The sequence below is a fragment of the Misgurnus anguillicaudatus genome, chromosome 21 (genome assembly GCF_027580225.2).
Source record: "Misgurnus anguillicaudatus chromosome 21, ASM2758022v2, whole genome shotgun sequence".
Taxonomy (NCBI): Eukaryota; Metazoa; Chordata; class Actinopteri; order Cypriniformes; family Cobitidae; genus Misgurnus; species Misgurnus anguillicaudatus.
The window spans coordinates 64292018-64314551 of NC_073357.2; the positions used below are offsets into that span (position 1 = coordinate 64292018).

At 44.6% G+C, this 22534-nt stretch overlaps 1 protein-coding gene across 1 annotated transcript; it reads right to left on the reverse strand.

The window, feature by feature from the left end:
- Nucleotides 1-14199: 14199 nt before the first annotated feature.
- On the reverse strand, nt 14200-22181 carry LOC141352848 (uncharacterized). Its single transcript, XM_073858864.1, has 3 exons — nt 21567-22181; nt 20580-21218; nt 14200-14253 (listed from the first exon to the last, which is right to left on the reverse strand). The coding sequence occupies exons 1-3, from the start codon at nt 22179-22181 to the stop codon at nt 14200-14202; spliced, it is 1308 nt and encodes a 435-aa protein (XP_073714965.1).
- Between the last annotated feature and the right edge of the window lie 353 nt (nt 22182-22534).

The following is a 22534-nucleotide window of genomic DNA, read 5'->3' on the forward strand; positions in this document are numbered from 1 at the left end:
GTGCAACTGTTGTGGTTGTTGGTGCAGCCGTTGTAGTTGTTGGTGCAACTGTCGTAGTTGTTGGTGCAGCTGTTGTGGTGGTTGGTGCAGATGTCGTGGTTGTTGGTGCAACTGTCATAGTTGTTGGTGCAGTTGTTTTGGTGGTTGGTGCAACTGTTGTGGTTGTCTGTGCTTGTGTTGTGGTTGTTGGTGCAACTGTTGTGGTTGTTGATTCAGTTGATGTGGTTGTTTGTGCAGCTGTTGTTGTAGTTGTTGGTGCAGCTGTCGTGAATGTTGGTGCAACTGTTGTGGTTGTTTGTGCTTGTGTTGTGGTTGTTGGCGCAACTGTTGTGGTTGTTTGTGGTTCTGTTGTGGTTGTTGGTGCAGCTGTTGTGGTTGTTGGTGCAGTTGTTGTGGTTGTTGGTGCAACTGTCGTGGTTGTTGCCGCAGATGTCTTGGTTGTTGTTTCAGCTGTTGTAGTTGTTGATGCAGCTGTCGTGGTTGTTGGTTCAACTGTCGTAGTTTTTGGAGCAGCTGTTGTGGTTGTTGGTGCAACTGTCGTGGTCGTTGGTGCAACTGTTGTAGTTGTTGGTGCAACTGTCGTAGTTGTTGGTGCAGCTGTTGTGGTGGTTGGTGCAGATGTCGTGGTTGTTGGTGCAACTGTTGTAGTTGTTTGTGCAGCTGTTGTGGTTGTTGGCGCAACTGTCATGGTTGTTTGTGCAGCTGTTGTTGTAGTTGTTGGTGCAGCTGTTGTAGTTGTTTGTGCTTGCGTTGTGGTTGTTGGTGCAGTTGTTGTGGTTATTGGTGTAAATGTTGTTGTTGTTGGTGCAGTTGTTGTGGTTGTTTGTGCAGCTGTTGTTGTAGTTGTTGGTGCAGCTGTCGTGGTTGTTGGTGCAATTGTTGTGGTTGTTTGTGCTTGTGTTGTGGTTGTTGGTGCAACTGTTGTAGTTGTTGGTGCAACTGTTGTGGTTGTTGGTGCAACTATTGTAGTTGTTTGTGCAGCTGTTGTGGTTGTAGGTGCAGCTGTTGTGGTTGTTGGCGCTTGTGTTGTGGTTGTTTGTGCAGCTGTCGTGGTTGTTGGTGCAACTAACGTGGTTGTTGCCGCAGATGTCTTGGTTGTTTTTTCAGCTGTTGTGGTTGTTTGTGCTTGTGTTGTTGTTGTTGGTTCAGCTGTCGTAGTTGTTTGTGAAGCTGTTGTTGTTGTTGATGATGCAGCTGTCTTGGTTGTTGGTGCAACTGTTGTGGTTGTTTGTGCTTGTGTTGTTGTTGTTGGTTCAGCTGTCATATTTGTTTGTGAAGCTGTTGTGGTTGTTGGTGCAGCTGTCGTGGTTGTTGGCTCAACTGTCGTAGTTGTTGGAGCAGCTGTTGCAGTTGTTGCTGCAGCTGTTGTTGTTGTTGTTGTTGATGCAGCTGTCGTGGTTGTTGGTGCAACTGTTGTGGTTGTTTGTGCTTGTGTTGTTATTGTTGGTTCAGCTGTCGTAGTTGTTTGTGAAGCTCTTGTGGTTGTTGGTGCAGCTGTCGTTGTTGTTGGTGCTTGTGTTGTGGTTGTTGGTGCAGCTGTTGTGGTTGTTGATGCTTGTGTTGTGGTTGTTTGTGCAGCTGTTGTTGTTGTTGGTGCAACTGTCGTGGTCGTTGGTGCAACTGTCGTAGTTGTTTGTGCAGCTGTCGTGGTTGTTGGTGCAGCTGTCGTGGTTGTTGGTGCAACTGTTGTGGTTGTTGGTGCAACTGTTGTGGTTGTTGGTGCAGCTGTTGTAGTTGTTGGTGCTTGTGTTGTGGTTGTTTGTGCAGCTGTCGTGGTTGTTGCCGCAGATGTCTTGGTTGTTGTTTCAGCTGTTGTTGTTGTTGTTGATGCAGCTGTCGTGGTTGTTGGTGCAACTGTTGTGGATGTTTGTGCTTGTGTTGTTGTTGATGGTGCAACTGTTGTGGTTGTTGGTGCTTGTGTTGTGGTTGTTTGTGCAGCTGTCGTGGTTGTTGCCGCAGATGTCTTGGTTGTTGTTTCAGCTGTTGTTGTTGTTGATGCAGCTGTCGTGGTTGTTGGTGCAACTGTTGTGGATGTTTGTGCTTGTGTTGTGGTTGTTGGTGCAACTGTTGTGGTTGTTGATACTTGTGTTGTGGTTGTTTGTGCAGCTGTCGTGGTTATTGCAGCAGATGTCTTGGTTGTTGTTTCAGCTGTTATTGTTGTTGATGCAGCTGTCGTGGTTGTTGGTGCAACTGTTGTGGATGTTTTTGCTTGTGTTGTGGTTGTTGGTGCAACTGTTGTGGTTGTTGATACTTGTGTTGTGGTTGTTTGTGCAGCTGTCGTGGTTATTGCCGCAGATGTCTTGGTTGTTGTTTCAGCTGTTGTTGTTGTTGGTTCAGCTGTCGTAGTTGTTTGTGAAGCTCTTGTGGTTGTTGGTGCAGCTGTCGTGATTGTTGGTGCAGCTGTTGTGGTTGTTGATGCTTGTGTTGTGGTTGTTTGTGCAGCTGTTGTGGTTGTTGGTGCAACTGTTGTAGTTGTTGGTGCAGCTGTAGTGGTTGTTGTTGCAGTCGTTGTGGTTGTTGGTGCAGCTGTTGTTGTGGTTGGTGCAACTGTTGTGCTTGTTGGTGTAGCCGTTGTAGTTGTTGGTGCAACTGTCGTAGTTGTTGGTGCAGCTGTTGTGGTGGTTGGTGCAGATGTCGTGGTCGTTGGAGCAACTGTCGTAGTTTTTGGTGCAGCTGTCGTGGTTGTTGGTGCAACTGTTGTAGTTGTTGGTGCAGCTGTCGTGGTTGTTGGTGCAGCTGTTGTGGTTGTTGGTGCAACTGTTGTGGTTGTTGGTGCAACTGTTGTGCTTGTTGGTGCAGCCGTTGTAGTTTTTGGTGCAACTGTCGTAGTTGTTGGTGCAGCTGTTGTGGTGGTTGGTGCAGATGTCGTGGTTGTTGGTGCAACTGTCGTAGTTGTTGGTGCAGCTGTTGTAGTTGTTGGTGCAGCTGTTGTGGTTGTTGGCGCAAATGTCATGGTTGTTGATGCAGTTGTTGTGGTTGTTTGTGCAGTTGTTGTGGTTGTTTGTGCAGCTGTTGTTGTAGTTGTTGGTGCATCTGTCGTGGTTGTTGGTGCAACTGTTGTGGTTGTTTGTGCTTGTCTTGTGGTTGTTTGTGCAGCTGTTGTGGTTTTTGGTGCAACTGTCGTGGTCGTTGGTGCAACTGTCGTAGTTGTTGGTGCAGCTGTCGTGGTTGTTGGTGCAACTGTCGTAGTTGTTGGTGCAGCTGTGTTGGTTGTTGGTGCAACTGTTGTGCTTGTTGGTGCAGCCGTTGTAGTTGTTGGTGCAACTGTCGTAGTTGTTGGTGCAGCTGTTGTGGTTGTTTGTGCTTGTGTTGTGGTTGTTGGTGCAACTGTTGTGGTTGTTTGTGCTTGTGTTGTAGTTGTTGGTGCAGCCATTGTAGTTGTTGGTGCAACTGTTGTAGTTGTTGGCGCAGCTGTTGTGGTTGTTGGTGCAGCTAACGTGGTTGTTGGTGCAGCTGTTGTGGTTGTTGGTGCTTGTGTTTTGGTTGTAGGTGCAGCTGTCGTGGTTGTTGGTGCAGCTGTTGTGGTTGTTGGTGCTTGTGTTGTGGTTGTTTGTGCAGCTGTTGTGGTTGTTGGTGCAGTTGTCGTGGTCGTTGGTGCAACTGTCGTAGTTGTTGGTGCAGCTGTGTTGGTTTTTGGTGCAACTGTTGTGGTTGATGGTGCAACTGTTGTGGTTGTTGGTGCAGCCATTGTAGTTGTTGTTGCAACTGTTGTGGTTGTTGGTGCAAATGTTGTGGTTGATGGTGCAACTGTTGTGGTTGTTTGTGCAGCTGTTGTTGTAGTTGTTGGTGCAGCTGTCGTGGTTGTTGGTGCAAATGTTGTGGTTGTTTGTGCTTGTGTTGTGGTTGTTGGTGCAACTGTTGTGGTTGTTGGTGCAACTGTTGTAGTTGTTGGTGCAGCCGTTGTAGTTGTTGGTGCAGCCGTTGTAGTTGTTGGTGCAGCTGTTGTGGTTGTTGGTGCAGCTGTCGTGGTTGTTGGTGCAGCTGTTGTGGTTGTTGGTGCTTGTGTTGTGGTTGTAGGGGCAGCTGTCGTGGTTGTTGGTGCTGCTGTCGTGGTTGTTGGTGCTTGTGTTGTGGTTGTTTGTGCAGCTGTTGTGGTTTTTGGTGCAACTGTCGTGGTCGTTGGTGCAACTGTCGTAGTTGTTGGTGCAGCTGTCGTGGTTGTTGATGCAGCTGTCGTGGTTGTTGGTGCAGCTGTCGTGGTTGTTGGTGCAACTGTTGTGGTTGTTGGTGCAGCCGTTGTAGTTGTTGGTGCAACTGTCGTAGTTGTTGGTGCAGCTGTTGTGGTGGTTTGTGCAGATGTCGTGGTTGTTGGTTCCACAGTCGTAGTTGTTGGTGCAGCTGTTGTGGTGGTTGGTGCAGATGTCGTGGTTGTTGGTGCAACTGTCATGGTTGTTGATGCAGTTGTTGTGGTTGTTTGTGCAGCTGTTGTTGTAGTTGTTGGTGCAGCTGTCGTGGTTGTTGGTGCAATTGTTGTGGTTGTTTGTGCTTGTGTTGTGGTTGTTGGAGCAACTGTTGTGGTTGTTGGTGCAACTATTGTAGTTGTATGTGCAGCTGTTGTGGTTGTTGGTGCTTGTGTTGTGGTTGTTGGTGCAGCTGTTGTGGTTGTTGGTGCTTGTGTTGTGGTTGTCTGTGCAGCTGTCGTGGTTGTTGGTACAACTGTCGTGGTTGTTGGTGCTTGTGTTGTTGTTGTTGGTTCAGCTGTCGTAGTTGTTTGTGAAGCTGTTGTTGTTGTTGATGCAGCTGTCTTGGTTGTTGGTGCAACTGTTGTGGTTGTTGGTGCTTGTGTTGTTGTTGTTGGTTCAGCTGTCGTAGTTGTTTGTGAAGCTGTGGTGGTTGTTGGTGCAGCTGTCGTGGTTGTTGGTTCAACTGTCGTAGTTGTTGGAGCAGCGGTTGTGGTTGTTGGTGCAGCTGTTGTAGTTGTTGGTGCAGCTGTCGTGGTTGTTGGTGCAGCTGTTGTGGTTGTTGGTGCTTGTGTTGTGGTTGTAGGTGCAGCTGTCGTGGTTGTTGGTGCAGCTGTTGTGGTTGTTGGTGCTTGTGTTGTGGTTGTTTGTGCAGCTGTTGTGGTTGTTGGTGCAACTATTGTAGTTGTATGTGCAGCTGTTGTGGTTGTTGGTGCTTGGGTTGTGGTTGTTGGTGCAGCTGTTGTGGTTGTTGGTGCTTGTGTTGTGGTTGTCTGTGCAGCTGTCGTGGTTGTTGGTGCAACTGTCGTGGTTGTTGCCGCAGATGTCGTGGTTGTTGTTTCAGCTGTTGTGGTTGTTTGTGCTTGTGTTGTTGTTGTTGGTTCAGCTGTCGTAGTTGTTTGTGAAGCTGTTGTTGTTGTTGATGCAGCTGTCTTGGTTGTTGGTGCAACTGTTGTGGTTGTTGGTGCTTGTGTTGTTGTTGTTGGTTCAGCTGTCGTAGTTGTTTGTGAAGCTGTGGTGGTTGTTGGTGCAGCTGTCGTGGTTGTTGGTTCAACTGTCGTAGTTGTTGGAGCAGCGGTTGTGGTTGTTGGTGCAGCTGTTGTGGTTGTTGGTGCAGCTGTCGTGGTTGTTGGTGCAGCTGTTGTGGATGTTGGTGATTTTGTTGTGGTTGTCGCTGCAGCTATTGTGGTTGTTGGCGCTTGTGTTGTGGTTGTTTGTGCAGCTGTTGTGGTTTTTGGTGCAACTGTCGTGGTCGTTGGTGCAACTGTCGTAGTTGTTGGTGCAGCTGTCGTGGTTGTTGGTGCAACTGTCGTAGTTGTTGGTGCAGCTGTGTTGGTTGTTGGTGCAACTGTTGTGGTTGTTTGTGCAGCCGTTGTAGTTGTTGGTGCAACTGTCGTAGTTGTTGGTGCAGCTGTTGTGGTGGTTGGTGCAGATGTCGTCTTTGTTGGTGCAACTGTTGTAGTTGTTGGTGAAGCTGTTCTGGTTGTTGGCGCAAATGTCATGGTTGTTGATGCAGTTGTTGTGGTTGTTTGTGCAGTTGTTGTGGTTGTTTGTGCAGCTGTTGTTGTAGTTGTTGGTGCAGCTGTCGTGGTTGTTGGTGCAACTGTTGTGGTTGTTTGTGCTTGTGTTGTGGTTGTTGGTGCAACTGTTGTGGTTGTTTGTGCTTGTGTTGTAGTTGTTGGTGCAACTGTTGTAGTTGTTGGTGCAGCTGTTGTGGTTGTTGGTGCTTTTGTTGTGGTTGTAGGTGCAGCTGTCGTGGTTGTTAGTGCAGCTGTTGTGGTTGTTGGTGCTTGTGTTGTGGTTGTTTGTGCAGCTGTTGTGGTTGTTGGTGCAGTTGTTGTGGTCGTTGGTGCAACTGTCGTAGTTGTTGGTGCAGCTGTCGTGGTTGTTGGTACAACTGTCGTAGTTGTTGGTGCAGCTGTGTTGGTTGTTGGTGCAACTGTTGTGGTTGTTGGTGCAAATGTTGTGGTTGTTTGTGCAGCCGTTGTAGTTGTTGTTGCAACTGTTGTAGTTGTTGGTGCAGCTGTTGTGGTTGTTGGCGCAAATTTCATGGTTGTTGATGCAGTTGTTGTGGTTGTTTGTGCAGTTGTTGTGGTTGTTTGTGCAGCTGTTGTTGTAGTTGTTGGTGCAGCTGTCGTGGTTGTTGGTGCAACTGTTGTGGTTGTTTGTGCTTGTGTTGTGGTTGTTGGTGCAACTGTTGTGGTTGTTGGTGCAGCCGTTGTAGTTGTTGGTGCAGCCGTTGTAGTTGTTGGTGCAGCTGTCGTGGTTGTTGGTGCAACTGTTGTGGTTGTTTGTGCTTGTGTTGTGGTTGTTGGTGCAACTGTTGTGGTTGTTGGTGCAGCCGTTGTAGTTGTTGGTGCAGCCGTTGTAGTTGTTGGTGCAGCTGTCGTGGTTGTTGGTGCAACTGTTGTGGTTGTTTGTGCTTGTGTTGTGGTTGTTGGTGCAACTGTTGTGGTTGTTGGTGCAGCTGTCGTGGTTGTTGGTGCAGCTGTTGTGGTTGTTGGTGCTTGTGTTGTGGTTGTAGGTGCAGCTGTCGTGGTTGTTGGTGCTTGTGTTGTGGTTGTTTGTGCAGCTGTTGTGGTTTTTGGTGCAACTGTCGTGGTCGTTGGTGCAACTGTCGTAGTTGTTGGTGCAGCTGTCGTGGTTGTTGATGCAGCTGTCGTGGTTGTTGGTGCAGCTGTCGTGGTTGTTGGTGCAACTGTTGTGGTTGTTGGTGCAGCCGTTGTAGTTGTTGGTGCAACTGTCGTAGTTGTTGGTGCAGCTGTTGTGGTGGTTTGTGCAGATGTCGTGGTTGTTGGTGCCACTGTTGTAGTTGTTGGTGCAACTGTTGTAGTTGTTGGTGCAGCTGTTGTGGTTGTTGGCACAACTGTCATGGTTGTTGATGCAGTTGTTGTGGTTGTTTGTGCAGCTGTTGTTGTAGTTGTTGGTGCAGCTGTCGTGGTTGTTGGTGCAATTGTTGTGGTTGTTTGTGCTTGTGTTGTGGTTGTTGGTGCAACTGTTGTGGTTGTTGGTGCAACTATTGTAGTTGTTTGTGCAGCTGTTGTGGTTGTTGGTGCTTGTGTTGTGGTTGTTTGTGCAGCTGTCATGGTTGTTGGTGCAACTGTCGTGGTTGTTGCCGCAGATGTCGTGGTTGTTGTTTCAGCTGTTGTGGTTGTTTGTGCTTGTGTTGTTGTTGTTGATGCAGCTGTCTTGGTTGTTGGTGTAACTGTTGTGGTTCTTAATGCAACTGTAGTGGTTGTCGGTGCAACTGTAGTGGTTGTCGGTGCAACTGTAGTGGTTGTTGGTGCAACTGTCGTGGTTGTTGGTGCAACTGTCGTGGTTGTTGGTTCAACTGTTGTGTTTATTGGTCCAACTGTTGTGGTTGTTGATGCAGCTGTTGTGGTTGTTGATGCAACTTTTGTGGTTGTTTGTGCAACTGTTGTGGTTGTAGGTGCAACTGTAGTGGTTGTTGGTGCAGTTGTTGTGGTTGTTGCTGCTTGTGTTGTTGTTGTTGGAGGAACTGTTGTGGTTGTTGGTGCAACTGTTGTGATTGTTGTTGGTGCAGCCGTTGTAGTTGTTGGGGCAGCTGTTGTGGTTGTTGGTGCAACTGTTGTAGTTGTTGGTGCAACTGTCGTAGTTATAGGTGCAGCTGTTGTAGTTGTAGGTGCAGCTGTTGTAGTTGTTGGTGCAGCTGTCGTGGTTGTTGATGCAGCTGTCATGGTTGTTTGTGCAACTGTTGTGGTTGTTTTTGCTTGTGTTGTGGTGGTTGGTGCAGTTGTTGTGGTTGTTGTTGCAACTGTTCTCGTTGTTTGTGCTTGTGTTGTGGTTGTTGGTGTAGCTGTTGTGGTTGTTGGTGCAGTTGTTGTGGTTGTTGTTGCAGCAGCTGTTGTGGTTGTTTGTGCAGCTGTTGTGGTTGTTGGTGCAGTTGTTGTGGTTGTTTTTGCTTGTTTTGTGGTTGTTGGTGCAGTTGTTGTGGTTGTTGTTGCAACTGTTGTGGTTGTTGGTGCAGCTGTTGTGGTTGTTGGTGCAGCTGTTGTGGTTGTTGGTGCAGTTGTTGTGGTTGTTGATGCAACGGTTGTGGTTGTTTGTGCTTGTGTTGTGGTTGTTAGTGCAGCTGTCGTAGTTGTTTGTGCAACTGTTGTGGTTGTAGGTGCAACTGTAGTGGTCGTAGGTGCAACTGTAGTGGTTGTTGGTGCAGCTGTTGTGGTTGTCGGTGCAGCTGTTGTGGTTGTTGGTGCAGCTGTTGTGGTTGTTTGTGCTTGTGTTGTGGTTGTTGATGCAACTGTTGTGGTTGTTTGTGCTTGTGTTGTGGTTGTTAGTGCAGCTGTCCTTGTTGTTTGTGCAACTGTTGTGGTTGTAGGTGCAACTGTAGTGGTCGTAGGTGCTTCTGTTGTGGTTGTTGGTGCAGCTGTCGTGGTTGTTGGTGCAACTGTTGTTGTGGTTGTTGTTGTTGCTATAGCGGTTGTTGGTGCAACTGTAGTGGTTGTTGGTGCAACTGTTGTGGTTGTTGGTGCAGTTGTTGTGGTTGTTGGTGCAACTGTTGTAGTTGTTGGTGCAGCTGTCGTGGTTGTTGGTGCAACTGTCGTGGTTGTTGGTGCAACTGTCGTGGTTGTAGGTGCAACTGTAGGGGTTGTTGTTTTTGTTGCTGTAGTGGTTGTTGCTGCAACTGTCATGGTTTTAGGTGCAACTGTAGTGGTTGTTGTAGCTGTAGTGGTTGTTGGTGCAGCTGTCGTGGTTGTTTGTGCTTTTGTTGTGGTTGTTGGTGCAACTGTTGTGGTTGTTTGTGCTTGTGTTGTGGTTGTTGGTGCAACTGTTGTGGTTGTTGGTGCAACTGTCTTGGCAGTGGTTGTTGGTGTTATTGTCATGGTTGTTGGTGCAACTGTTGTGGTTGTTGGAGCAACTGTCATGGTAATGGTTGTTGGTGCAACTTTTGTTGTTGTTAGTGCAACTGTAGTGGTTGTTGGCGCAACTGTTGTGGTTGTTGGTGCAGTTGTCGTGGTTGTTGGTGCAACTGTCGTGGTTGTAGGTGCAACTGTAGTGGTTGTTGTTGTAGCTGTAGTGGTTGTTGGTGCACCTGTCGTGGATGTTGGTGCAACTGTAGTGGTTGTTGATGCAACTGTCGGCGTTGTTGGTGAAACTGTCATGGTTGTTGGTGCAACTGTTGTAGTTGTTGGTTCAGCTGTAGTTGACACTGTGATGAAGTGTAAATGAATTAATATTTCTACACTTTAAAATATATTATATTGTATCCACTTTTGATGTATCAATATATTTTTAGGTCTGTTAAAATTGTTTATTCATTTATATCAGCAACTACTGAAAAGAATTAATCACAAAGCTTGTTTGGCATCATAGAGTTTTTTTAGAGTGTTCTGGAAACAAGTGAGGTTCTGCAGTTTTAAAGTAACATTTTGGTTGATGCATTAAGTTACTCTGACTTTGCAGTGAGTAAATGTCATCTCCCAATTCAGCTATAGGTTTATATAGTTTTGTTTGCTTTAATTTACTCTAAGTAAAAACCTATTTATGTCATGCAACATCAGTGATTATTTAAACAGCAGACTGCATGGTGATATTAATACGTAATTTGTCTGTTTTACATATAGTTTTAAGACTGATAAACACCCCGTTAAAGCAAACCAGTCTTATAGGCGTATTTATTTTATATATGTACATTTTTATATTATTTTTTGTTGTTTAAACTGTTTTGTGACCTCTGTGGAGTAACAATGCTTGCTTTGGCACTTATTTTGTCTCTGACTTCACAGCATGGTTAAAATATCTGAAGTGTTTTAATCATATAAATCACATACTTTATACTAATGACCAAGTTTACAGGAGCAAGATCTTTGATAAACAATGTGCTTCATTCTGCTGCATTATGATGAAGCTGTTGTCAGACTTTCAAATGTTTAATGAATGCTTGAATATGTGATGTGCCAATATTTCAACTATTGCTCATTTCTAGCTCACCACCTGGTAAGATTACTCAAGTTTGAAAACATCTTCCTCATAGTATGTGTCTGTTCTAGCCACGTTAAAACTGCAAAAAATGTCATTTTTTAGTATTTTTGTCTATTTTTTAGTACAAATATCTAAAAATCCTACAATTATTTTTAGACAAAAATATACAATTAATGTATATATTAGGGGTGTGCAGCAGAGTCAGTATTTGTATCTGTAACAAATCTCAAAATTATTTGTATCTGTTTTTGTATTCGGATGGAACCGGATATGGGCGGGTCTTAAACCGGAAATTTGTCATATTACATGAAAATGGCATTTTAAATGCATTTTTGCTTTTTATTATAATTGTAACTTAAATAACTGTAAATATTTATTAAAAATAATAATACAACATTTTAATCAAAAAGACAAATAACTCGATTCTTGTTTATACGCATGGAAAGCAAACTTCTCATTTTTAAAGCCTCATACAGCTGGGCCTATGTGCTATGCATCATTGTATTGTCGCATTAAAATAACAAACTTGAAAGCACGTTGACAAAACTGTAGGCTACATCACCTTCAAGCGTTTATTGTTTCTGTCAGCACAGTTCCATGTGACCCATTCTGTCTAAATGAGTGGGAGGTTTTCAGAAAAAAATAAGTAGCCTACATTAATCCCTCGTCTAGCGATTCAAATATAGTAATTAAACATCTAAAATGATCTTTATTTGAACGTTTTCTGAGAGTGAAATGATTACCCCAATACTACACATACATCCACATGTCTGACAACTTGCTTTTGGTTTTAAAAACATGCAGTAATTTGAAAATAAAATGCAGGACTTGCCTAATGTTTAAAGAGTTATTAAGGGAGGAAAGAGATAAAGTTCGGGAACTGATTTATGTAAAAAAGTTATTAAGATCGACAAGACTCGCGCTGACTGACCGATCCGAAACGCAACTCAGAGACACGCAAGTGCGTGCACTCATATACACAAAATAGTCCAAAAACATCTGTTTTGACAAGAATTTACAAAAGCATTACAACAAACTTCCTGAGCTCATTATTATCTATGTCCATACAGCATTTGCGTGTACGAATTTCTTTGTTCTGCTGATCACAAATGAAGAAATGACGGTAAGCACATAGTTGACAGTACCCATTGACTTCCATAGTAGGAAATGCAAATACTATAGAAGTCAACAGTGTGCTTTCTGATCCCATACCCCTCCCTCCTCCCTGTAATTCCTGTCCTCTCCTAAAATGGGACATTGCATTTAGTGTGTTTTCCCAGAATCAACACTAATGTCATGTTTTTAACACATCTGTTCTAAGAGTGCATCAAAATATCAAACACACCTTTCCATAAACACAGCAGGGATAATCATCTTCACTGTTAACATCATCATACTGGTAATTTACAGGTAATGTTACAACTTCGCACATTACCAGGACTGATTTACCAGTATTTTTTAAAGATCCTGTTCGCACGTGATAACATAACGATGATTTACCAGTAAAGATTGGATATGTATAAGATGCAGGCTTCATTTAAAGCTATGGTCTACGATTTCAAAGATTGTTCATTATTAATAACCTCGTTTAGATGCTGGTTATGGTTCTACAGTAACATCCTAACAATATGAAGAGAAAAAAGAATTTAAAAAATCCATTCAGTCTATTGGGTGTATGGTAGCAGGTAAGTTGACCAATGTAAACTGTCCGGCCGAACAGCTTACATTGGTTAACTGCTCTCATCCAATCCCTGCTACATTTGAAAATCCACCTCGTGCTCGCGTCTCCACCCCAACGCACACCACCCCGCCCCTCACCTGCCTGCGACATGAAATTTGTGTCAGTGTATGGCAGCTAGCGAAGCAGCAACATCTCACTAATGGAAAAAAACTAAACGACAGCAGCAAGCAGCCCCTGCTTGTTCCTACAGTAAAGGTTGGAAGAAAAAGGAAGTCTGTTGAAGAAAGAGCAGAGTTTAAAAAAAATTTGAAAAACGCCGGACTCTAAGTAGAATCAATCTATGGTCCGCCATTGACCGTTGGAGGAAGCTTCAGGGAGATTTGGGGCTGAAAACCGACGCCGACACGGCAGACTTTTTGTTGAACAGGTACGCACTTATTTATACTTTTATTGTGTGAGGTGTTACATAAATATCTTTTTATGAGTACATGCTGTCGTTCGGCATCGGAAAGTTAGCCGTTTAGCATCGCGTATCACGGGTCAAAGTAATTATATTTACTAAGATTTTGTGAGGTGTTACATAAATAGTATTATAATCTGACTACAAGCTGATGCTGCAGGTCGTCATCGGAATGTTAGCCGTTTAGCATCGCGTATCACGGGTAAAAATAATTATATTTATAAAGTCATTTCTTGAAGCTCATGAGGGGAAACGTATGCCAAACGTTGTTGTGAAAGTAAATAACGTCAATTACAATCATAATTGTAATGGTTCATTCCTTCAAGCCTTTATGTGTTTACTGCTCGGTAAATCTCTGTTCTGATGTTTACTAACAGTGATCACAGCTTGAATGAGTGACGTTGTTCAGGTGGTTTCCCGGCGGGATGAGTTTTTTTAAAACTTACTAACCGTCTCAGGCTTTCTGGACCGATTTTAAACATCGTAGACTACAGCTTTAAATACAGTAAGCAGATGATTTCATTCTGGTATCTTTGAAATAAATACTGTATCTTTAAACTGCACAAAACAGCAACTAGAGCAATATTATTAGATGTTAATTTCTCCATTCTTAGTAATGTTAAATGTGTAGTTGTCACACATTGTTTAAAAGAAAGACTTGAGTATGGCTTTGGTGGTGGTGTATGAGTGAGACTTACCAGAGTTAGTTGTCGTATCTTGGCTTGTAATTGATGTAGGAGTTGGAGTTGGAGTTGTAGTTGGTGATATGATATCTGTTATTCATAATTTAAAAAAAAGATTACTTTCCAGTACACACACACACGCACGCACGCAGGCACGCACGCACGCGCACGCACGCACACACACACACACACACACACACACACACACACACACATAAATGAACATATAAAGAGACTACCTCAAGGTTATTTTCAGTTTTTCTAAAATATATTATCAGTAATGTATAAAGGCATTATTTGTGTTGTTTTTTATTACCTTAAAATTAATAATATTTATCTGCATTCCACGGGTCCTCTTACATGGAAGTCAACATCATGTCACAGTGGCACTATACCAGAGGTTGCCAAACTACGACCCGGTGGCCACATGTGGACCCCTGGGCACTTTCATACTACCCATAAAGTGGTCCAGAATGGCTTTTTTGATGGAGGAGTTTCTACCTTAAATCCATATTTCCACTTTTATCCACTAGGTGGCGATCTTACCAAACTTAAACACTGACACATTCACTCAACCCTAAAAACACAGTGTATGTTTTGATCATGGCTATGAATCTGATCTTGTTTAAGTTTTATTTGTCTATTATCTTCTTGTTTGTCATCTTGATATTTCTCCTCTGTTTTTCTATTATGTTGTTCTCATCGTACGCTCTCCCCAAATCCTTTTCATGTGTGTTTCTAACCATTTTTTCTCCTTTTATTTTTAAATAACTAGATTAAAGAATAAACTTGGATTCAAAACGTGATTGATTTTTGATAAGTTATGCTTCACCAGAATCTGTATTGTCTGCTTTCCTCAGTCAAAATAATGTTAACTGCACAATTTTCGAACAGGTTTATGAAAAGATTATAATTAGTGATAGAGAAAATCTTTAACATGACTTTGCATTATTAGTGTATGAGTGAAACTTACCCACACTGATAACATCATAACTTGTATTAGCACTATAGATTACATCTTCAATTGCAGTATTATTGGGTAGGGAGGAGAATGATGCATCCATCTCTGTTACAACTGATCCTTCCCTACAACAAGAAAGAGAAGATTAATGGGCTCATGTTTTTCAATGAATCCTGTCATTTGCAGTGAAAATGCGTTACTTTAATGCACAAATGATATTTACATGCAGAAACAACTTTGAATTACATAGAAATATTGTTGTTTAAAAATAAAAAACTTACGTGAACTGAATAATTATCAGACTAAGGAAATTTATAAATTGACTCCTCAAGACAGCCTCAAACTGTAGAAAAAGCAAAACACATTCAGTTTTCAACAGTGAACTGTTCTACAGAAACACTTTTTAATAAACTCAATAACTGAAATATAAACTGACCGATTTTTTATGTTATAACTCCGGTTTCACAGACAAGGCTTAAGGTTAGTCCTAGACTAAGACACATGTTGGAGCTGTCTCATCTGAAAATAACTTGAACTGACAGATCTTAAAATATGCCAGTGTATTTGTCTTAAGAGGCAGGTTTATAAAAAATGCCTAATCATCTTAATTTAACTAAGGCCTAGTGATGGCTTTGGCTAAACATTGTTTGTAAAACCAGGTCATCAAACAAAAAGTTTTAATAGTAACAGTGTCTCAATTATACTGCACATTCCAGTTCTCATTGCTCTACTGTTTACTGTATTTTATATTATTTTGTATTAAATTGTGTTATAAGTTATTAAAACTGTTATAAGTGTTTGTGTAGCAATGTACCTCATTTATCATGTTTTTTTCCCGACTTTTATAAGCATCAGAAGATTGGTCTGCCAGTTCAGAGATGAAAGTTTCTTTTGTGACAATTTTTATACGGATTTTGAATGGTTTTGATGTGGTTGTAGGTGCAGCTGTTGAGGTTGTAGTTGCCTGTGTTGTTGTTGTTGCTGCTTTTCTTGTGGTTGTTGGTGCAGCTGTTGTGATTGTTGGTGCAACAGTTGGGGTTGATTGTGCAACTGATGTAGTTTTTGGAGCAGTTGTTGTGGTTGTTGGCGCAACTGTAGTGGTTGTTGGCACAGCTGTTGTGTTTGTTGGTGCAGCTGTTGTGGTTGTTGGTGCAGTTGTTGCAGCTGTTGTGGTTGTTGGTGCAACTGTTACGGTTGTTTGTGCAACTGTTGTGGTTGTTGGTGAAGGTGTAGTGGTGGTCAGTGCAGCCATTGTGGTTGCTGGTGTAGCTGTTGTGGTTGTTTGTGCAACTGTTGTGGTTGTTGGTGCAACTGTCGGGGTTATTGGTGAAACAGTTGTGGTTGTTGGTGAAACTGTTGTGGTTGTTGGTGCAGTTGTTGTGGTTGGTGGTGCAATTGTTGTTGTTGTTTGTGCAGCTATTGTAGTTGTTGATGCAACTGTTCTCATTGTTGGTGCAACTCTTGTGGTTTTTTGTGGTTGTGTTGTGGTTGTTGGTGCAGCTGTTGTGGTTGTCGGTGCAGTTGTTGTGGTTGTTGCTGCTTGTGTTGTGGTTGTTGGTGCAGTTGTCGTGGTTGTTGCTGCAGATGTTGTGGTTGTTGCTGCAGCTGTTGTGGTTGTTGGTGCAACTGTAGTGGTTGTCGGTGCAACTGTTGTGATTGTTTGTGCTTGTGTTGTGGTTGTTGGTGCAGCTGTCGAGGTTGTTGTTGCAGCTGTCGTTGTTGTTGGCGTAACTGTCGTGGTTGTCGGTGCAATTGTAGTGGTTGATGGTGCAGCTGTTGTGGTTGTTGGTGCAACTGTCATGGTTGTTGATGCAGCTGTCGTAGTTGTCAGTGCAGCTGTCGTGGTTGTTGGTGAAACTTTTGTGGTTGTTGGTGCAGCTGTTGTGGTTTTTGATGCAGCTGTTGTGGTTGTTGGTGCAACTGTTGTGGTTGTTTGTGCTTGTGTTGTGGTTGTTGGCGTAACTGTCATGGTTGTTGGTGCAACTGTTGTGGTTGTTGGTGAAGCTGTAGTGGTTGTTTGTGATTGTGTTGTGGTTGTTAGTGCAGCTGTCCTGGTTGTTTGTGCAACTGTCGTGGCTGTTGGTGCAGCTGTTGTGGTTGTTGATTCAACTGTTGTGGTTGTTTGTGCTTGTGTTGTGGTTGTTGGCGTAACTGTCATGGTTGTTAGTGCAACTGTCGTGGTTGTTGGTGAAGCTGTAGTGGTTGTTGGTGCAGTTGTTGTGGTTGTTGCTGCTTGTGTTGTGGTTGTTGCTGCTTGTGTTGTGGTTGTTGGTGCAGTTGTCCTGGTTGTTTGTGCATCTGTTGTGGTTGTTGGTGCAGCTGTAGTGGTTGTTGTTGCAGTCGTTGTGGTTGTTGCTGCTTGTGTTGTGGTTGTTGCTGCTTGTGTTGTGGTTGTTGGTGCAGTTGTCGTAGTTGATGGTGCAGCTGTTGTTGTTGTTGGTGTAGTTGTTGTAGTTGTTGTTGCAGCTGTCGTTGTTGTAGGTGCACTTGTTGTGGTTGTTGGTGCAACTGTCGTAGTTGTTGCTGCAGCTGTTGTGGTTGTTGGCACAACTGTCGTAGTTGTTGTTGCAGCTGTTGTGGTTGTTTGTGCAGCTGTTGTGGTTGTTGGTGCTTGTGTTGTGGTTGTTGTTTCAGCTGTTGTGGTTGTTGGTGCTTGTGTTGTGGTTGTTGGTTCAGCTGTTGTGGTTGTTGGTGGAGCTGTAGTAGTTGTTGGTGCAGCTGTTGTGGTTGTTTTTGCAACTGTAGTGATTGTTGTTGCAGCTGTTGTGGTTGTTGGTGCAGCTGTCGTGGTTGTTGGTGCAACTGTTGTGGTTGTTTGTGCTTGTGTTGTGGTTGTTGGTGCAACTGTTGTGGTTGTTGGTGCAGCTGTTGTGGTTGTTGGTGCAACTGTTGTGGTTGTTGGTGCAGCTGTTGTGGTTGTTGGTGTAGCTGTTGTGGTTGTTGGTGCAGCTGTTGTGGTTGTTGGTGCAACTGTCGTGGTTGTTGCCGCAGATGTCTTGGTTGTTGTTTCAGCTGTTGTAGTTGTTGATGCAGCTGTCGTGGTTGTTGGTGCAGCTGTTGTGGTTGTTGGTGCTTGTGTTGTGGTTGTTTGTGCTTGCGTTGTGGTTGTTGGTGCAGTTGTTGTGGTTGTTGGTGCAGTTTTTGTGGTTGTTGGTGCAGTTGTTGTGGTTATTGGTGCAAATGTTGTTGTTGTTGTTTGTGCAGCTGTTGTTGTTGTTTGTGCAGCTGTTGTGGTTGTTGGTGCAACTGTTGTAGTTGTTGGTGCAACTGTCGTGGTTGGTGGTGCAACTGTTGTGGTTGTTGGTGCTACTGTTGTGGTTGTTGGTGCAGCCGTTCTAGTTGTTGGTGCAACTGTTGTAGTTGTTGGTGCAGCTGTTGTGGTTGTTGGCGCAACTGTCATGGTTGTTGATGCAGTTGTTGTGGTTGTTTGTGCAGCTGTTTTTGTAGTTGTTGGTGCAACTGTTGTGGTTGTTTGTGCAACTGTAGTAGTTGTTGGTGTAGTTGTTGTGGTTGTTGGTGCAGCTGTTGGTGCAGATGTTGTGGTTGTTGGTGCAACTGTCGTGGTTGTTGCCGCAGATGTCTTGGTTGTTGTTTCAGCTGTTGTAGTTGTTGATGCAGCTGTCGTGGTTGTTGGTTCAACTGTTGTAGTTTTTGGAGCAGCTGTTGTGGTTGTTGGTGCAACTATCATGGTTGTTGATGCAGTTGTTGTAGTTGTTTGTGCAGCTGTTGTAGTTGTTGGTGCAATTGTTGTGGTTGTTGGTGCAGCCGTTGTAGTTGTTGGTGCAACTGTCGTAGTTGTTGGTGCAGCTGTTGTGGTGGTTGGTGCAGATGTCGTGGTTGTTGGTGCAACTGTTGTAGTTGTTGGTGCAGCTGTTGTGGTTGTTGGCGCAACTGTTCTGGTTGTTTGTGCTTGTGTTGTGGTTGTTGGTGCAGCTGTTGTGGTTGTTGCTGTAGCTGTTGTGGTTGTTGTTTCAGCTGTTGTATTTGTTGATGCAGCTGTCGTGGTTGTTGGTGCAGCTGTCGTGGTTGTTGGTTCAACTGTCGTAGTTGTTGGAGCAGCTGTTGTAGTTGTTGGTGCAACTGTCGTAGTTGTTGGTGCAGCTGTTGTTGTAGTTGTTGGTGCAGCTGACGTGGTTGTTGGTGCAACTGTTGTGGTTGTTTGTGCTTGTGTTGTGGTTATTGGTGCAACTGTTGTGGTTGTTGGTGCAGCTGTTGTGGTTGTTGGTGTAGCTGTTGTGGTTGTTGGTGCAGCTGTTGTGGTTGTTGGTGCAGTTGATGTGGTTGTTGGTGCAGCTGTCGTGGTTGTTGGTTCAACTGTCGTAGTTTTTGGAGCAGCTGTTGTGGTTATTGGTGCAACTGTCATGGTCGTTGGTGCAACTGTTGTAGTTGTTGGTGCAACTGTCATAGTTGTTGGTGCAGCTGTTGTGATGGTTGGTGTAGATGTCGTGGTTGTTGGCACAACTGTCATGGTTGTTGATGCAGTTGTTGTAGTTGTTTGTGCAGCTGTTGTAGTTGTTGGTGCAGCCGTTGTAGTTGTTGGTGCAACTGTTGTGGTTGTTGGTGCAGCCGTTGTAGTTGTTGGTGCAACTGTCGTAGTTGTTGGTGCAGCTGTTGTGGTGGTTGGTGCAGATGTCGTGGTTGTTGGTGCAACTGTTGTAGTTGTTGGTGCAACTGTCATGGTTGTTGATGCAGTTGTTGTGGTTGTTTGTGCAGCTATCGTAGTTGTTGGCGCAACTGTTGTGGTGGTTGGTGCAGATGTCGTGGTTGTTGGTGCAACTGTTGTAGTTGTTGGTGCAGCTGTTGAGGTTGTTGGCGCAACTGTCATGGTTGTTGATACAGTTGATGTGGTTGTTTGTGCAGCTGTTGTTGTAGTTGTTGGTGCAGCTGTTGTGGTTGTTGATGCAACTGTTGTGGTTGTTTGTGCTTGCGTTGTGGTTGTTGGTGCAGTTGTTGTGGTTGTTGGTGCAGTTTTTGTGGTTGTTGGTGCAGTTGTTGTGGTTATTGGTGCAAATGTTGTTGTTGTTTGTGCAGCTGTTGTGGTTGTTGGTGCAACTGTTGTAGTTGTTGGTGCAACTGTCGTGGTTGTTGGTGCAACTGTCGTAGTTGTTGGTGCAGCTGTCGTGGTTGGTGGTGCAACTGTTGTGGTTGTTGGTGCAACTGTTGTGGTTGTTGGTGCAGCCGTTGTAGTTGTTGGTGCAACTGTTGTAGTTGTTGGTGCAGCTGTTGGCGCAACTGTCATGGTTGTTGATGCAGTTGTTGTGGTTGTTTGTGCTGCTGTTGTTGTAGTTGTTGGTGCAACTGTTGTGGTTGTTTGTGCAACTGTTGTGGTTGTTGGTGCAACTGTTGTGGTTGTTGGTGCAGCCGTTGTAGTTGTTGGTGCAACTGTCGTAGTTGTTGTTGCAGTTGTTGTGGTGGTTGGTGCAGATGTCGTGGTTGTTGGTGCAACTGTCATGGTTGTTGGTGCTTGTGTTGTGGTTGTTGGCGCAACTGTTGTGGTTGTTGGAGCAACTGTTGTGGTTGTTGGAGCAACTGTTGTGGTTGTTGGAGCTACTGTTGTGGTTGTTGGAGCAACTGTTGTGGTTGTTGGAGCAACAGTAGTGGTTGTTGGTGCAGCCGTTGTAGTTGTTGGTGCAACTGTTGTAGTTGTTGGTGCAGCTGTTGGCGCAACTGTCATGGTTGTTGATGCAGTTGTTGTGGTTGTTTCTGCTGCTGTTGTTGTATTTGTTGGTGCAACTGTTGTGGTTGTTTGTGCAACTGTTGTGGTTGTTGGTGCAATTGTTGTGGTTGTTGGTGCAGCCGTTGTAGTTGTTGGTGCAACTGTCGTAGTTGTTGTTGCAGTTGTTGTGGTGGTTGGTGCAGATGTCGTGGTTGTTGGTGCAACTGTCATGGTTGTTGGTGCTTGTGTTGTGGTTGTTGGCGCAACTGTTGTGGTTGTTGGTGCAACTGTCGTGGTTGTTGGCGCAACTGTCGTGGTTGTTGGTGCAACTGTTGTAGTTGTTTGTGCAGCTGTTGTGGTTGTTGGTGCTTGTGTTGTGGTTGTTTGTGCAGCTGTCGTGGTTGTTGCCGCAGATGTCTTGGTTGTTGTTTCAGCTGTTGTAGTTGTTGCTGCAGCTGTTGTTGTTGTTGTTGATGCAGCTGTCGTGGTTGTTGGTGCAACTGTTGTGATTGTTTGTGCTTGTGTTGTTGTTGTTGGTTCAGCTGTCGTAGTTGTTTGTGAAGCTCTTGTGGTTGTTGGTGCAGCTGTCGTTGTTGTTGGTGCTTGTGTTGTGGTTGTAAATGCAGCTGTTGTGGTTGTTGATGCTTGTGTTGTGGTTGTTTGTGCAGCTGTTGTGGTTGTTTGTGCAACTGTCGTGGTCGTTGGTGCAACTGTCGTAGTTGTTGGTGCAGCTGTCGTGGTTGTTGGTGCAACTGTCGTAGTTGTTGGTGCAGCTGTCGTGGTTGTTGGTGCAACTGTTGTGGTTGTTGGTGCAACTGTTGTGCTTGTTGGTGCAGCCGTTGTAGTTGTTGGTGCAACTGTCGTAGTTGTTGGTGCAGCTGTTGTGGTGGTTGGTACAGATGTCATGGTTGTTGGTGCAACTGTCGTAGTTGTTAGTGCAGCTGTTGTAGTTGTTGGTGCAGCTGTTGTGGTTGTTGGCGCAAATGTCATGGTTGTTGATGCAGTTGTTGTGGTTGTTTGTGCAGCTGTCGTGGTTGTTGGTGCAACTGTTGTGGTTGTTTGTGCTTGTGTTGTGGTTGTTGGTGCAACTGTTGTGGTTGTTGGTGCAACTGTTGTGGTTGTTGGTGCAGCCATTGTAGTTGTTGGTGCAGCCGTTGTAGTTGTTGGTGCAACTGTTGTAGTTGTTGGTGCAGCTGTTGTGGTTGTTGGTGCAGCTGTCGTGGTTGTTGGTGCAGCTGTTGTGGTTGTTTGTGCAGCTGTTGTGGTTTTTGGTGCAACTCTCGTGGTCGTTGGTGCAACTGTCGTAGTTGTTGGTGCAGCTGTCGTGGTTGTTGGTGCAACTGTCGTAGTTGTTGGTGCAGCTGTTGTGGTTGTTGGTGCAACTGTTGTGGTTGTTGGTGCAACTGTCGTAGTTGTTGGTGCAGCTGTTGTGGTGGTTGGTGCTTGTGTTGTGGTTGTTGGTGCAGCTGTTGTGGTTGTTTGTGCAACTGTTGTGGATGTTTGTGCTTGTGTTGTGGTTGTTGGTGCAACTGTCGTAGTTGTTGGTGCAGCTGTTGTGGTTGTTGGTGCTTGTGTTGTGGTTGTTGATGCAGCTGTTGTGGTTGTTTTTGCAACTGTTGTGGTTGTTGGTTCAGCTGTCGTAGTTGTTTGTGAAGCTCTTGTGGTTGTTGGTGCAGCTGTCGTTGTTGTTTGTGCTTGTGTTGTGGTTGTAGGTGCAGCTGTCGTGGTTGTTGGTGCAGCTGTTGTGGTTGTTGATGCTTGTGTTGTGGTTGTTTGTGCAGCTGTTGTGGTTGTTGGTGCAACTGTCGTGGTCGTTGGAGCAACTGTCGTAGTTTTTGGTGCAGCTGTCGTGGTTGTTGGTGCAATTGTTGTAGTTGTTGGTGCAGCTGTCGTAGTTGTTGGTGCTACTGTCGTAGTTGTTGGTGCAACTGTCGTGGTTGTTGGAGCAACTGTCGTAGTTTTTGGTGCAGCTGTCGTGGTTGTTGGTGCAATTGTTGTAGTTGTTGGTGCAGCTGTCGTAGTTGTTGGTGCTACTGTCGTAGTTGTTGGTGCAGCTGTTGTAGTTGTTGGTGCAGCCATTGTAGTGGTTGGTGCAACTGTCGTGGTCGTTGGAGCAACTGTCGTAGTTTTTGGTGCAGCTGTCGTGGTTGTTGGTGCAATTGTTGTAGTTGTTGGTGCAGCTGTCGTAGTTGTTGGTGCTACTGTCGTAGTTGTTGGTGCAGCTGTTGTAGTTGTTGGTGCAGCTGTTGTGGTTGTTGGCGCAAATGTCATGGTTGTTGATGCAGTTGTTGTGGTTGTTTGTGCAGATGTCGTGGTTGTTGGTGCAACTGTCGTAGTTGTTGGTGCAGCTGTTGTAGTTGTTGGTGCAGCTGTTGTGGTTGTTGGCGCAAATGTCATGGTTGTTGATGCAGTTGTTGTGGTGGTTGGTGCAGATGTCGTAGTTGTTGGTGCAACTGTCGTAGTTGTTGGTGCAGCTGTGTTGGTTGTTGGTGCAACTGTTGTGGTTGTTGGTGCAACTGTTGTCCTTGTTGGTGCAGCCGTTGTAGTTGTTGGTGCAACTGTCGTAGTTGTTGGTGCAGCTGTTGTGGTTGTTGGCGCAAATGTCATGGTTGTTGATGCAGTTGTTGTGGTTGTTTGTGCAGTTGTTGTGGTTGTTTGTGCAGCTGTTGTTGTAGTTGTTGGTGCAGCTGTCGTGGTTATTGGTGCAACTGTTGTGGTTGTTTGTGCTTGTGTTGTGGTTGTTGGTGCAA